Raw genomic sequence first — 16,868 nt, forward strand, 5'->3', positions numbered from 1 at the left:
CTAGAGCTTAGTAGGTATTCTGTAAATGCTAGAAGATAACATTACCATGAGCCTCACTGAACCTTAAATATAACCCACAACTTGGGTAGGGAAGAAGGCTGAAGTGTGGCCAGCAGACCTTGTCTCCTACAAAGTGACGACCCCCAGAGAACCATCCTGGATTGATCTGCAGTAGGGTCCAGGCTTTGGTATTTATTCTAAAGTTCTGAAGGTAAGCCTAAGGTTAGGCCAGGTGGGAACCCTGGCACTAGAGAGCTCAGGGTGGTGTGGGATTCTTTGGAGCAGGCACCTCTGAAGGGGATGTGTGAGCTGAGAAGGAGCCAACTGCATGGAAGGTGGGGAGAGGAGCGTGCCAGGCAGCAGGAGCACCGAGGGCAGCGGCCCTGAGGAAGGCAGCTCCAAGGTAGAGACTGAGCTGCAGGAGACCCACTGTCCCAGGGAGCAGCCCAACTCTTCTTGGCCTTCTGGCTCCTGCTTCTCCCTTGGGACAAGACCAAGCTCATCCAAGTCTTGGCATGCAGTCCCTCGCAGGACCTGGTAGCGTGGGGTCTGGGGAGGCTACTGCCGCATCCTGTCTGGGCCCTGGGCTCAGTGGCTTGGCACAGACCAGGTGGAGGTGATCATGGGAGCCCGCCCACTGCCACACCACCTGCTCGCCATCTGCCTGAGAAAATCCTCTTCCCGCTTCTGCTGTTGCCGGTGATGTGATGGAATGGAACTGGGGCCTCCTGGCTGTGACGTCGCAGCCAACTGGGCCGACGGCCTTAGGTCCAGGACAGCCTCTGCTGTGGACCCTCTCAAATGCCAGAGCCTCAGGCCCATCTCTAGCAGCTGGAAGGCATGCACCATGTCCGTCTGGTTCCCTTCGTGCCCTGTCCCAGCTAAGGGGCCAGTCCGAGGTTTCTTGGAGGGGGACAGGGAGAGTGCAGCTTGGGCTGGTATCTGGTTTTATCCTAAACCGTAACAACACAGGGCCCCTTTCTGAAAGTCGGTGTGGAATGGAAACTGTAATACTAATTCTCACTCACATTGCTGAGCACATTTTCCATTCCAGGCCTCATGCTAAGTGTTTTATATTCATGATTGTGTATCATGTTCACAACAACTTATGAGATTGGTGTGATTGTTATTACACTCATTTTTACAGACAGGAAAGACAGACTTAGAAAGTGAGGTAATATGGCCAAGATCGCACAGCAGTAAGTGAAACGGGGAGCAAGCAGCTGAACCCAGGCATCCAGCCCAAAGTTAGTGCTGGGAGCCTCTATGTGGGACCACTTAGCCTGCCCCTCTCAAAACACACGTTCTGGGGGCACGCAGATGGGAGTGCACATTCTAAGTTGGCTGCTGTGTTCCTTGAGGAAGTGACTAGTTCTCTCTGAGCCTTGTTTTTACCACTTATGAAATAGAAATAATACGACCTACCCTATGGGGAATTAGTTAATGGTTAGAAATCATATATATGTAAGACGTCTAGCATGTAATGGCAGCTCCATAAATAATAGCGATGCTGCTGCTGCTGCTGCTGCTGCTGCTGCTTGGGGTCTGAGGCAGGGCTGAATGTGAGTGACTAAAATACTTTTTCAGGTCTTTTGTTGGTGCCAAATAGTTCCAGAGGTGCATATGTGGGAGTGGTGGCCGCCAACACATGGACCGTGAAGGGCAGGACAAAGAACCTTGAGAAGGTCAAGGCAAGACCTCTCCAGCCGCTGCCTGGGCTAGCCCCTGCTCTGGGGAACTGGCAAGTACCAGTGACTTCAGGTCAAACCCTCCCAACGGTGGCAGTGGCGGTGGTGGTAGAGGTGGTGGCAACTCCTACAGCCTTTCACGCCAAGCACAGAAATCCAGGAGACAGAGCCTAGTGCCTGATGACATGGTAATTGGGCCTGGAGGTAGGGATTTCTGTCACTTACATCTCCTTGAAAAATAATCACTATTGCCAATGCCTGGCTAATTAGCCTGATTCAATTCTCTTCAGCCTCATTTTGCTCAAATCTACCAGATCTGTGATGCTCTGTGGTCCTCCACCACACTTTCTACTCCTCATCCCACTTTGTGTGTGTGTGTGTGTGTGTGTGTGTGTGTGTGTGTGTGTGTGTGTGTGTGTGTGTATAGGACATGGCCAGGAATCCTGACTGGCTTCCTTTAAAACAGGTGTCGCCAACCCCTGCGCCATGGACTGGTACCGGTCCCTGGCCTGTTAGGAACTGGGCTGCACAGCAGGAGGTGAGCAGACGGGGCGGGAGCATTACCACCCAAGCTCCGCCTCCTGTCAGCTCAGCGGTGGCGTTAGGTTTTCATAGCAGTGCGAGCCCTATTGTGAACAGCGCATGTGAGGGATCTAGGTTGCTCATTCCTTATGAGAATCTAACTAATGCCTGATGATCTGAGGTGGAACAGTTTCATCCGAAGACCCTGATGAAGACCCTAGTTCCGTGAAAAAATTGTCTTCCATGAATCTGGTCCCTGGTGCCAAAAAGTTGGGAATCACTGCTTTAAAAGACACTAGGGGGCGGGCGCACTGCCTCATACCTGTACCCCCAGCACTCTGGGAGGCCGAGGTGGGCAGATCATAAGGTCAAGAGATTGAGACCATCCTGGCCAACATGGTGAAACCCTGTATCTATTAAAAATACAAAAATTAGCTGGGCATGGTGGTGTGTGCCTGTAGTCCCAGCTACTCAGGAGTCTGAGGCAGGAGAATCACTTGAACCTAGGAGGCAGAGGTTGCAGTGAGCTGAGATCGTGCCACTGCACTCCAGCCTGGCAACAGAGTGAGACTCTGTCTCACAAAACAAAACAAAACAAAACAAAACAAAACAAACAAACAAAAAAACACTGGAACAGCTACCCTCATTGGAAACCTCTTTTTGAGATGGGACCAGGAGTGCTGCTCTAAGTCCTTACTACTCAAAGTGTGCTCCTTGGACTAGTGGCACTGGCATGTCCTGGGAGCTGGTAAAAAATGCACATTCTCAGGCCTGACCTCGGATCTAATGAACTAGAACTTGCATTTTAATAAGCTCTCCAGGTGATTCTTTTGCACACAAAAGTTTGAGGAGCACTGTTCTGAGACACTGAATATATGTGCCTGAAACTAAATGGCTGAAACAGAATCAGCCAACAGATATATTTTTTTTCCCCAAATCTTAAAATAGTGGCAAAATAATGACCCTTTGTGAAGTATCTACTGAATCCTGGCACTGAGGTAGGCAAAGTACACACATAGCCCCTTTTCATCCTTCCAACAGCACTGCATGTGAGTATGAGTATTCTCAGTTACAGGTGGGGAGAGTTAGGCTTAGGGAGAATCTCACTTGGGTTGTGAGTGTAGAGACTTTCTTGCAAGAGATAGCTGAGTTCTAGTTGTAGCTCATGCACTTCCTAAGTGTGAGAGCTTGGGTAAATTATTTCATCTTTATGAACCTTAGTTTCTTCATCTATTAAAAGAGGATAATAAAACTTATTTCACAGGGTAATTAAGAGTGCTGCAAGAGATAATATGTTTAAACTGCTTCACAAAGGCCTGGCATTATAGTAGATTAAGAGTAGCTCCTACCAAATGTTACACAGTGATTCCTGTGCTTTTTTGTAACATTGTGGGTTCCCAAGGTCACTCAGCTAGTAGATGGGAAAATGGAGATATCTGGAAATAGGTAGATAAATGCCTGAACTTTGAGCTCAGTTTTGCAGGCATCTGGGGATTTCTGTTAACTTAGCCACTCATGCAGAACTACCACCTCAGTCGCTCTGTTTGGGTGGGCTCTAACCCTGGCAAGAAGGAAAGCAGGAGGCACATACTCAGCACAGAGAATGTGATGCAACCCTCAGTTAAAGGATCCCTTGGGTTCAGCCTGCCCGGTTTTATGGCTGAGGAAACTGAGGTGGGGAGAAGAGCAGCATCTGTCCAAGGTCATGCATCCTATAGGCAAAGGCTCCAGAGGGTCCTGCTTGGTGTTCTTCCCATGGCTACATTCTACTTGTTTCTAACCTGGCAATTCAGACAGGTCCTGAATAGTCAGGGATCCCCAACCTCAGCCCCTGCAATCACTGCACTTGCCAACAGGCAGTGAGTGCAGTGGCCAGGAGCACAGCTTCTGGAGTCATTTGGTTCTGAGCTTTGAATCCCAACTCCCTTACCTACCATGCTCAGTTTCTTCAACTGTAAAATGAGGGTCATTTTAGGAACTGTATTCTAGGACTCTGATGAGGAGTATGCAAGATAATACATGTACTTTATTTAGTCTACTGTCAGTACATAGTAGGTACTCAATAAATGCTGGCTCTTATGTTACTGTTATTATCATAGTTATCATCATCATCACCATCTGTACCATTAGCACCATTGCCATCATCAACACCATCACCATCATCACCACTGTCACCTTTGTCATCATCCATCCTCACTGATACCATCACCATCATCACCTTCACCAACATCATCTTCACCATTACCATCAACATCATGCATCCTAGACCTGCCTGGGCTCAACACTTTCCTCAAGATCAAAATCTCTGTTCAAATTCTTCTAAAATTGACATGATGTTCAGAATCTTGAGAACAAAGTTCAAACAAGTGGCCTTATCCTGCAGTAGCCCTGCAGATACTCTCTTTGCCCTGACCCTGACGGTCAGGTCATGCTTCATAGTGCAGTCAAGTGTAGTTGGAAGAAGCCTGGACTTCAAACCCAGCTCTGCTACTTTCAGACTCAGGCCAGTGTTAAAGAGAAGGAAGCAAGAATCAGAATGTGAACAGTCTCTTTAGAATAAGGATGATACTACCCATCTCATACGCTGATTATAAACGTCAGAGAAGAACATAAATGCATAAGCTCCAGATGAGTGCCTGGCCTTTACTGATGACTCAAAAGAGAACTACACTATGTATGGAATTGAGAATGTTACAAATGCAGTCACAGTTCTAGAAGAAGGACTGAAGTCTCTTGGCAGTTCACAGAGACGTTGACTGATAATCCTGGATCAAACCAGCAACATACCACCTGCTACTGATGCCCTATTCCACACCCAGGTATGAGGGACCACCATGCAAGGGTAAAGGTAAAAGGCAGCAGTATGCCGGCTTATTGAGTGCTTACTGAATGCCAGGTATCGTCCTAGGTGTATTGCGTACATTACTGTACATTTGATTCTCATGGCAAACCTATGAGGCAGGTCCTAGTTTGCAGCTGGGAAGACAGACGAAATTACTAGCCATGGCCACACAGCTAGTAAATGACAAAGCTGGAATCCCCACCTGCTTCTCTGTGTAACTGCACAGTCTGAGTTTTCTCTGCTGAATGCATACAACAGAGTTTGAGAGGATCCACACATCCTGAGGATGTCTGCTGTTAATCTCTATTCTCCCCTCCTATTAATAACATTTTTTGTGTGTGTGAGTGCCCTGTGACTGTGAATTTATAACATTCTCAGTTCCATACATAGTATATTTCTCTTTTGAATCATCAATAAAGGCCAGGCATTCATCTGGACCTTATACATTTATTCTCTTCTCTGATTTTTATAATCAGCGTATGAAATGAGGGTGCATGGGTCTAGGACTCCGTGGTAAGTTTAAGGCTTTGGAGGTGGCTGGTTTCAAAGGGAATCCTTTGGCTCTTTTGTCCCATGCCCATAGGTGGCACTCTGACACTATCTGCTAGAAGCAAGCCATAGTCTAGAAATACATCAGGTAGTCCCATTCCCAGAGTGAGGCTGCCTCTAAGCCTGTCACTACACACACACAATCCCCCTGGGGACAGAGACCTGGGGATGCCAGCTCACTCTCACTCCACCTGCATCAGATGTGTGCATTAGACAGGCTGCCTGAAACTCTGGGCTTGCATTTGGGGTGGTGACCTGTGCGATGGACTCATCCAGGCTGTCCCTTGGAGAAGGGAGGGTACGCAGGGCGCGGTGCCCCTCTCTAGGGCCAGGGCTGAAGGAGGAGCCTGAGGCATGAATGTGGGGGGCAGGGCCTCCAGCATACCTTGTAGCTGTAGGGGCAGGCACAGCGGTACAGCTCCACAGCATCCTGGGTGCATGTCCCGTTATTCTTGCATGGGCTGGAGAGGCAGGCATTGCATTTGGCTGCAATGTTGATGTCCACAGGCCCTGGGCAGCAAAACCAGAGTACTGACAGCAGGTCCTGAGTGCACTCACTGCCACACCTCCCTTCCCGTCTGCTTTGGGCCCTCCCTCAGCCAGTGCCAGCCCCTCCCCAACTCCATGCCCAGATGGCAGCTGGCTCTCCTCAACCAGCACGTCCAGTCCAGCTAGCGTCCCATTAATTCAGCCACTGTCCAGTGAGGAAAAGTCACAGTGGGACATCATTCAGAAACACTTCTGCAGTCAAATCAATTACTGTAATTAGCCTGATCCGATTTTGGTGCTAATCTGCAAACAATGCACCATAATTAGAAACCCCCTGTGTATCTTTTCACATTCCAGGAAGCTCTGAGCCCAGACTCTATTTGGACCTCCCATTTTTCTAGCCACAAATACCCCTCCCCATGGAACAGTCTGTGCCAGGCTAAGCAGGGCATAGTGCTTGGGCCAAAGGCACACAGAGGAAGTCCCCCCTGGAAAACCTTGGAAGAAAGAAATGGATGGTCCCAGAGGACACGGCGATGATGTTGACAGTGGACGGAAAACTGCTCAGGTCCATGTGACATCTGTGACCATTTCAGCTGTGCTTGCTTTAGCTGCAAGCACTGGAGGGAGGTCAGGGTCCTTCGCAGAGCTTTGCAAAGGGGGCTCTGTCCTGCTGCTGCAGCCAGCTTTGACAATGAGCCCTGGATAAACAGGCCATACGTAGTGTCAGGACTATAATGACCTTGGGGCTAACAGTCATCAACTTGGAGATGGGCTGAGATGAACTTCAGTGAGTGACCATTTGTGGATGAGTAAACAGAGTGGCCTGATTGAGTGCTGGTACTAGGGGGCTCAATCCGGCTTCACAGTAGAATAGGAAGACTATCTGTCTTGGTTTGCTTGGGGCTGAGGGGGTTTGCAGGACACAGAGCTTTCAGTCCTAAAACCAAGAATACCCCGGACAAAACCTGGATGACTTGGCTGCCTTACACTACCAGCTACAGTGCTTTTGTTTTTTGAGATGGAGTTTCACTCTCTTGCCCAGGCTGGAGTGCTGTGGCGCAATCTTGGCTCACTGCAACTTCCACCTCCCGGATTCAAGCAATTCTTCTGCCTCAGCCTCCCGAGTAGCTGGGATTACAGACATGCACAGCCACACCTGGCTAATTTTTGTATTGTTAGTAGAGATGGGGTTTCCTCTTGTTGGGCAGACTGGTCTTTCTTGAACTCCTGATCTCAAGTGATCCACCTGCCTCAGCCTCCCAAAGTGCTGGCATTAGAGGCGTGAGCCACCATGCCCAGACCCCAGCTGCAGTGCTTTTAAAAGTCCCCACACCCAGGTTGTGCCCCAGACCAATTTAATCAAAACCTAGAGGGTGGAGCCAGGCTTCAGTAATTTTAAAAGCTCCTATATGATTTCCAAAGTGTGCAGCCAAGATTGAGAACTATACTATTCTTGGCCTAGGTGAGCCTCTGTAGTATCAGATCAGATATCTTAGAAGCAGGAAGAGGAAAATTAAAATTAGCTTTAAGCCAATGGAATGTTTTTCTGCTTGCAGCAGAAGTATGGGACACACTAAAGTTTGAGAGGGTAATTAAAGTATATCTATATATCAAAATAAGTATTAAGCCTCTCAGAGATGAGCAAAAGATATTAACAGACAATTGTGTATACAAATGAGAAGTAACTTTTTGATAAAAAATTCAGGTTCCCCAATAACAAAAGACAAAAATAAAAGGAGTTGTTTTTTTTTTTTTTTAACCTATTGAATTAGCAAGGATGAGAAAATAAGAGAAAATAACGACAGAGTCTAATGAAAAATGCAATCGAAGGATGCTACTGGGAATGTAAATGGGTTATAACCCTTTTTGAAAATCAGTTTGGCAAAATGTGTGAAGACCTTAAAAATAATAATATACTTTGATTCAGTAATTTCTGTTCTCTGAATCTTATCTGAGAACATGATTTCAAATAGAGAAAGATCTTTATGTATCAATGGTAAGAAAAAAAAAAATGGAAATACTCTAAAGTTCAAAACCAGAAATGGATTAAGTAAGTGGTACTGGAATATTATGGCTTGATGATGAAGACTGTGCAATATGGAATCAGATAGACCTGGAAGCCTGTTAAGCCTTGATTTTCTCATTTTTAGAAATGAGGATAATATTAAAAGTTGATCGCATAGAGGCATTAGAGAATTAAATAAGCTGTTATATGAAGAATGAGAAAAAAAATACACGAGAAGGTGCTTAACATCATTCCTGTTGCATAAGAACTCAGTAGTAGTTTGTTGTTATAATAATATGATCAATAAAAAAATCACATGTACAGTAAGTTTGCCGGGTAAAATGAGAAAATGCTTATGTTTTAATAATATTGGATAAAAAAATGCAGGTTGGAAAAGATTTTTCTCAAGGCCAGGTGCAGTGGCTTATGCCTGTAATCCCAGCATTTTGGGAGGCCAAAGCAGGACGATCATTGGAGATCAGGAGTTTGAGACCAGCCTGTGCAACATAGTGAGAACTTGTCTCTACAAAAGATGGAAAAAAAAAAAAAAAAAAAAAAAGATGTTCTCCACTATGGAAAGACATGTACAGAAAGAAGTCAGTGAGGACATGTGTGGCAATGCCAGCAGGGGACTTGGAGAGAATGACACTTGGCCCATTAGATGAGGGTCCACATCAGCGTCAGCATCTGAGCCTCTCTGTGTGGGACCCATGGAAGAGACAGGGTGAAGGTTTCTGAAGCTGCATCTCTTGAGATGCCCTGCTCTGACAGGTTGCTGAGAACACAACAGACCCCACAAGGGACAGGGGACGGTGGGGTGTGGGCGTCACCTACCTTTGCACTGGAAGCGGTGGGTTGGGGTGGTGAGCAGGAGCCTGTCAGCCATGGGCTCAGGGCTACTGCAGCGGGCGATGCCAGGCTCCTTGTACCCCGCCTTCACCCACTCTGACAGCCACCGAAGACTGCAGTCACAGTGGAGTGGGTTGGTTCCCAGTGCCCTAGGAGGCAGAACAGGAAGTCAGGGCCCCCTGCCCAGCTTGGCCTGTAGGCTTCATATCTTCGGCTCTCTGGAAATGCATTTTCAGACTTTGGCTAGGCTGGAGGTGTCCAACATGGGGCCAGCGGAGTAGTCGTCTCCACTGTGGCAAAGTTAATGTCTCCAGAGTGTACTTCCAATGCTGTTGATGTTTCAACTCCCATCCCAGCCCCTTCCACTTCTGAGGAGTGGTTCTCACCTACGCAGTTAAGACTCACTCGTCAACTCAACCCCATCCTAGCTCCTTTAGGGAGCTTCCTGGATCTCTGGCCATCTGATTATCTGGTTCCCTTGTCCTGCCAAAGGGCCCACTGGAGGATATACTCTGCAGAGAAGGTACTGAAACCCAGCAACCTAGGAAGCAGCTTCAGACCACTTGACTGAAGAATGCAGGGGAGGAGGGTTAAGTCCAGTATAGACATCTCCAAAGTTGTGACTGGGAAGAAAATACTAGAAATTCTGTTTTTTTAAAAAAATTGTATCTTTTAATGATTCTATTTTTGAAAGTTTTAGAATATGCATATGTAGTATATCCATCTTATAGTGTATGCACACATGAAAATAATTAAATATGCATATAGAAGGAATACAAACTCGAAAATGTTCACTGACAGAGGTGTATAAAAAAATATAGAGATCCCTGATCTGGGGAAGAGAGGTCTGGCCTGGGAGTGAGGGAACCTAGGTTCTAGTCCAACATCTCACTGACCTGATAGTCAACCTTTAGCTAGTCAGCTAATATTTATGGGCCTCAGTGTTTCCTGTGTTAAATAAGAAGGGATACCTGTTGCAGAGTGTAGAGTGGTTAAGAATATGTGCTTTGGAGTCAAGGCAAACCTGGATCTGATCCTGGGCCCTGCCATCTGCTAGCTGTGCCATGCTTAGACACAATGTTATTATATATAATAAAAGGATAAAAATGCCTTACAGCTGCAAGAAATAAATCGAAAACTTATCTAACGTGTTCAGCCCATAGTACATGTTTTCTATTAGTTCTTATTAAATATTTACACTGTTTACATAATTGAGGATTCCTTTGAAGGCTTCTGAGGTGGGGAACAAGACAATATGCATGGTGTGGATACATTGTTGTAAAATATACTGTATGCATAAGGAAAGGACAAGTGCCAAAATGCTGACACTGATGACATTGTCGCTGACACTTCCATGCTTTCATGTTTTGAATGCGCACTGGGGAGAAAGACCGCTACTTACAGATGGGATAGAGATGTGAGGTCGTTGAAGGAGCCTTCAGGAACGCTGGAAATGTCGTTGCCGTGGAGGGTTCTGAAGCAGAGGGCACAGGTCGGAAGGTTAGCATCCAGTAATTTGAATTTAGCACATTTTCTCAGGGTCTCCAGTGCCTGGTCTTGCCACCCTTCAGTTTTGCTCAGAGCCCCACTGCTCCTAGCAGTAGCTGCTGCCCCCTTTGCTCTGGGTGCATGAATGTTCTATGCCCAGCTCAGCAGCAAGGATGGAGGGAGTAGAGGGTCTGGGGAAGAAGCGGGTGGACTTTTCAATCTGATAGACCTGAGGTGAAATCAGAAACCAGTCTCTTTTAGCTGTGGAACACTGGATAAGTTATGTCACTTTTCTGGGCCTTCCTTTTTGCGGCTGAAAAATGAAGAGACATATCTACCCAAGGGAGTTACTAGAGTTTCAGAGATCATGTGAAGAGCTGTGCTTAAGACCGGAAGTTCTGGAGCCAGGCTGTGTGCAGTCAAACCTGACTTTGTCGCTCACCAGCTGTGTGACTGAGGGCAAAGCAATTAACCCTCTCTGTGCCTCAGCCTCTGTTGTAAAATAAGTATGAGAATAAAAAGACTTGCCACGGAAAGTTGTCATGGGTCTGTTCATCCACGTAGAGAGAGCCAGCATTTTCTAAGTGCTAAATGACTAATCAATATTAATATTTGTGAAAGAGTCTTGAAGGGTATCTGGTATCAAGGAGCTCAGTAAATTAGTTCCCTTCGTATTTACCTAAAGAGATCTTAAGGGGGTTGAGAAATGCTACCAATCCCAGCTTTGGTGACAGAGGGAGGGTGTCCTCAGCTCCCCAGGAGAGTCTCTGGAGCCGAACACTCACTGTTATGGAAACGGCTTTGGCATCAGCCACACACATACACGAGTCTGGCACTTGTGTGCACCTGAGTGCCTCTTCCCACAGCATGTCAGAAGGGCTGGGCACCCCACCTGGTATTAATCATGCCTCTCTCCACCCTGTGGTGTAGGCAGCTAGGAGCTATTCTCACTTACACAGTGGTGCCATATACTAAGCCTTCCACAAATGCCTGGAGGACAGGTGCATGAAAAAATTCAATGAACACTGCTCCGTGCTCAAGTAGCAACACGAACACATCCACAACACATAGATTATATTCTCCATTAAAGGATTAATCATCAACTGCATAAAAAAATCTGCAAATTCATAGAAACTCAAAGGCTTCTTTAGTGACTGATGGGCACCATCACCTGTGTTGGCGATAATCACCCTTCAGGGTAAGGACTAACAACTTTATTGCAGGCAGAGAGTCCTGGTAGAACAAAGAGACAATTAATGCTGACAGTGGAAGTACAGATGGAATAATAACGAATGAATTTGCTCTTCTTCTCCCTTCAACTGAAGTTAGCTTGCCCTTGGTCTTCAACTGACATAGAGACATGAGCCTAATTACTCTTGATAGAGAACAGTGGCTCTCACACTGAGTGAGCTTCGGAAGCTAGTAAATATGCAGATTCCTGAGCCCCACTTCCAAAGGTTCTGATTCAGTGGGTCTGGGGTGGGGCCTGAGATTCTGCATTTCTGACAAAGTCGGAGGTGATGCTGATGCCAGTAGCAAGGGTTAAAAAGATTTCTCCTTTTGCTTTAAGGCAAGGCCCTTATTTCTCTCCTCTTTCCATGTAATCTCCTCTTCTCTTTCTCCTCTTAGTTACCCTCTGTGGACATCCTCATCACCATCGGCTCCTTCCCCTCCCACCTCACAGTTCTCTGGTGAAATTCGCAGGGTGAAAGTGAACCTCAATGCTTAGGCAGTTAGGACAGCAGGAAGAAGGCAAACAGCCATCCAGAGTGTTCATGATAGCTTCTCGCCTCCCCGGGGAAGGAAGAGCTAGAAGCACTTCCTAACACTTTGATCAGCATCATTTAGCCTCTAATTCATGAGGCTATTTATGAATCATACCAGCCCCTGACTGCTATTGACTTTGATGGCTGCTTGCTGTTTTGCATATGCACCCAGCTTCATTGTTAGTCATTTCCAAATGAGGCCTAATTTTAAAACACCAGACGACCCAAGGGCAGCTTTAGCGTTGTGACACCTGCAAGTCAGGCTCCATTCTCTACTAAAAATACAAAAATTAGCCGGGTGTGGTGGTGGGCACCTGAAATCCCAGCTACTCAGGAGGCTGAGGCAGGAGAATTGCTTGAACCCAGGAGGCGGAGGTTGCAGTGAGCCGAGATCATACCATTGTACTCCAGCCTGGGAGACAAGAGCGAAACTCCATCACAAACTAACAAACAAACCAACCTGCAGAGTAACAGGATTGTAACTTACTAGGACAACTCATTAAATCTGCCTACACTGCAGGTTCTCCATCCTGGTTTGGCCCCCAAAGAAGTACTCTTGCCTGTCAAACCACCATCCTAAAGGATGCCAGAGAAGTGGAAGAACGAGTGCTCCTTCCGCTTTCTCCTCCCCTTCTCCCTGATGCCTCCCAGAGGCTGGGCTGGCAAGCAACTGTCAACTCTCAGTGACTCATCTTCAAGCACTTGGAACTCCTCCTCCTCACCTAACCCTTAGGGGATGTTAAAGGCAAACTTAAGAATTTCAGAATGCGGATGAGGGCATCACCAGGGCAACATTAGGGCACAACCATTCCTCAGTTCTGGGCTGCATGAACCTTGGGTCTGTGAACCCCTAAGTCCTACAGTTCATACAGTGAACAGTGGGAACTATCCTCATTCTAAATGTGGGTAGGGCTGCGTGAATTCTCTTCTGAGCGGGCTAAGCTGTTCCCAGGTGATCTGGGGGTTAAGAACCAAAGGCTCTGGAGTCAGCCTGCCTGGGTGTGAATCCCTCCTCTGTACTGGCTGTGTGAGCTGAGACAACTGACTTTTGGTTTGTCAGATTTTTTGGTTTCTCAGATCTTTTGGTTTCTCAGATTTTTCATCTCTAAAATGGAGGAATTCTTAGTAACTACATCTAGTAGACATTTTTAGGGGGTGTGGGTTTCTCGGTATCAATGCTCTTTTCTGTAGCAGTTCCTCTATTTTCTACTGGGGATCACCATGCCCCACCTCTTGGTCCCAGTGGTTTGGACTCTGTAGGAAGCTACGGCTCAGGTCTGGCCAATCAGAGTCACAGTGATTGGTGTGAGGTTGAGCGTGCAACCTAAGGGAGCCGAGGAGAGACACTTCTGGGGCTTTCTCTGGAATGACGAGGACAGAAACAGTTTAATTTTGTGGGGTGGCTAAGCTACTAGAATGTAAACTTTTAGCCCATCGGGACCCTCTGTGTCTTAAACAGAGAAAGACTGCCTGAGAATGAAATCCACTTACGAAAACAGGGCTGAGAGGCAGAGACACATTTCTTTTTATTTTTTATTTTATGACTATTTTTTGAGACAGAGTCTCACTTTGTTGCCCAGGCTGGAGTGCAGTGGCACGATCTTGGCCCACTACAACTTTTGCCTCTCGGGTTCAAGCGATTCTCCTGCCTCAGCCTCCTGAGTAGCTGGGATTACAGATGTGCATCACTATGCCTGCCTAATTTTTGTGTTTTTAGTAGAAATGGGGTTTTGCCATCTTGGCCAAGCTGGTCTTGAACTCCAGACCTCACAAGTGATCCACCTGCTTTGGCCTCCCAAAGTGCTGGGATTACAGGAGTGAGCCACTGCGCCCGGCCTACGTATTTCTTTTTCAGACAGTCTCACTCTGTTGCCAAGCTGGAGTGCAGTGGCATGATCTCAGCTCACTGCAACCTCCACTACCTGGGTTCAAGCGATTCTTCTGCCTCAGCCTCCTGAGTAGCTGGGACTATAGGTGTGCACCCACTAGGCCCAGTTAATTTTCGTATTTTTTTAATTTATTTATTTTTTTAGTAGAGACAGTGTTTCACCCTGTTGGCCAGGATAGTCTCCATCTCTTGACCTCAGGATCTGCCCGCCTCAGCCTCCCAAAGTGCTGGGATTACAGACACATTCTGACAGTGTCATTGCATCCAGCCCTAGAGCCCGGTATCTTCCAGTGCATTCTTCAGTTATCTGAGTTGATACATTCTCTTTATGCTTAAGGTGGTGTGAGCAGATTTTCTTCCTCTTTGCCCAGGAGGAAAGCTAATATACTACTTCATAAGCTAGCTGTGAGGATTGAAAGACTGGATGCCAGGGGTTCAGAAGCACTCAGTCACATCAGCTATGATGATTGCTATCATTGTCATGACTCCTCCTCTATGTTTCTGAGTGGATTTTGGGGCCAGTCCTCTGGGAGTTACCCACATAAGGTAGAAGCCTGAAAGTGTGCAGCTTGTATGTCAAAGGCCATGGTGAGTCCTGCGACCTGATTCCAGGACTGCAGAGGAGACACTGCATTTTGGCAGAGTGGTCGGTGCCTGTCCCCTTTCTCTCTGCGTCTTCCATTTCACCCCACTCCTCAATTCCCATCAGAGGCCTCTCTGGGTGAGGAGGAAAACACCTCATTTTTACACAGGCCAGCTCCCTCCAGTCTGAAATGGGTGCAGATAAAAACAGATGCTAGTCTGCGATGGGGAAGCAGGTAGAATGTGGTAGAAAGAGCACTGGGCTAGGAGCCCAGAGGTGAGTCCCAGCCTTGGTTCTGCCTGTGCCTTGGGGCTACTCGGCAGCATCTCTTCCCACTCCTGCCCCCAGAAGCCACATTGCAGCCACCCCTGTGGCTTCTTGTGATTCCCCCGGTGATATGCCTTTCCTGACTTCAGGGCCCCTGTCCAGGACATTTATGTTCTCCCGGCCTAGAATGTTCTTCTCTCCCATCCCTACTTAGGTAACCCCCTCTGGTTTCTCAGTCTCAGTCCTTCCTGAAAGCACAAGTTAAGAAGAGTGATTCTGAAAACAAATAGTCTCGGGTTTAAATTCCAACTTGACTACCTACTGATTGCATCACTTTGGGCAAGTTACTTCATCTCATTCAGCCTCTATTTACTGATCTGTGAAATGGGGATAACAGTGGTGTATCCTTCACAAGGTAGAAGGTGACTAAGATAACATAACCAAAGCACTTAGCCCGGTGCGCAGCGCCTAGCCACGGTTTGATGAATGTCAGTGGTGATTATTAACCTTCCTTTCAGAAAGCCTTTTGGGTGGCTAAGACTGGGTTGCGTGCCTCTCACTTGCATCCCCATGGCTCTTCTCTCAGGTATCACCCTGTATTGTAGTTGCTTATTTACTTGACTTCTCCTTCTAGACCAAGAGTTCCCTGAGGGCAGCAATTGTGTCTCATTCACATTCTGTTTTCTTTCCCCCTTCAGAGTTAAGCACAGCAGCTAACCCATAGCAGGTATTCAGGAAAGGATGAGTGATCTTGAACAAGTCACTAAACCTCTCTGAATCTGTCTTTTCTTTTCTTTTTCTTTTTTTTTTTTTTGAGACTGAAACTCGCTCTGTGGCCCAGTCTGGAGTGCAGTGGTGCTATCTCGGCTCACTGCAAACTCCGCCTCCCAGGTTCACGCCATTCTCCTGCCTCAGCCTCCCGACTAGTTGGACTACAGGCGCCGCCACCACGCCCGGCTAATTTTTTGTATTTTCAGTGGAGATGGGGTTTCACCATGTTAGCCAGGATGGTCTCCATCTCCTGACCTCATGATCCACCCGCCTCGGTTTCCCAAAGTGCTGGGATTACAGGTGTGAGCCACTGTGCCTGGCCTGTCTTTTCTTCTTATACATGAAACGTTTGGACAGAAAAATTTTCATTATTCACTCTTCAATCCTAAATTCTGCAGTTAAACTTTTGTTTATTGATTTTTATTTTAGAGATGTCAAAGTGCCAGCCCTCACCCATGGTTGGGAGGCCACAGTGAGTCACCCTCTGGCTCAGCAGAAGAATTTTTCTGATGCTCTAATAGCTGGTCAAAAGTGGAATAGAGTTGCCTGGTAAGGGAGTGAACTCTTTGTCTCAGAAGGTAATCAAGCAAAGGGCTTCTTTCCATGGATGTTTTAAGGAGAATTCAGGCAATTAGTAGAGCAGTGATGAACAGCCCCATGTGTATAAACAGCACAATTCTCACTTCAGGGACTAGGAGCTAAAAATACTGAGGATGGTGAATGACAAAGGATGCTGAATGATAATCCCACTGGCTCCTTCATGGGCACACACTGAAATTGCCTGCCAGAGCTAACGGATTCCAGGTGGCCCTCCTGTGCCTGGGGCAAGACAGTTGGGACCACACACATACAAGGCATGTGACTTGGTGTGGGGCAAAGATCAGGGGATGCATGGATCCCCTAAGAAGGATGAGGATGTCCACAAGAATGTTCTCTTTTTTCTATTTTCAGATTCGGAGCCAAGTAGAAAAAGCATTTTTCACACAGTGTTTTGTACTCAGGGCTAAACGACCACCTTCCTGTTGTGCTGTCCTGAAATGTATTCATATCCACCCACACACAGACACACACGCACGCACACACACACTCCCTCTCTCTCTTAAATGTCAATTTTCTCTTCCTGCTTTCCAGATCGCTTTTTGGCCTTTGTCTACTCCA

At 46.9% G+C, this 16,868-nt stretch overlaps 1 protein-coding gene across 2 annotated transcripts in view; it reads right to left on the reverse strand.

The window, feature by feature from the left end:
- Positions 1–16,868, reverse strand: part of SLIT3 (slit guidance ligand 3) — a 695,238-nt gene that overhangs the window by 40,584 nt on the left and 637,786 nt on the right. For both annotated transcript variants that reach the window (XM_065547045.1, XM_015452236.3), the window contains exons 24-26: positions 10,350–10,421; positions 8,933–9,096; positions 5,987–6,111 (exon numbers count right to left, since the gene is read on the reverse strand). In XM_065547045.1, coding sequence (XP_065403117.1) covers positions 5,987–6,111; positions 8,933–9,096; positions 10,350–10,421 — 361 coding nt within the window. The remainder of the gene's footprint in view (positions 1–5,986; positions 6,112–8,932; positions 9,097–10,349; positions 10,422–16,868) is intronic.

This window comes from Macaca fascicularis, chromosome 6 (genome assembly GCF_037993035.2).
Source record: "Macaca fascicularis isolate 582-1 chromosome 6, T2T-MFA8v1.1".
Lineage (NCBI taxonomy): Eukaryota > Metazoa > Chordata > Mammalia > Primates > Cercopithecidae > Macaca > Macaca fascicularis.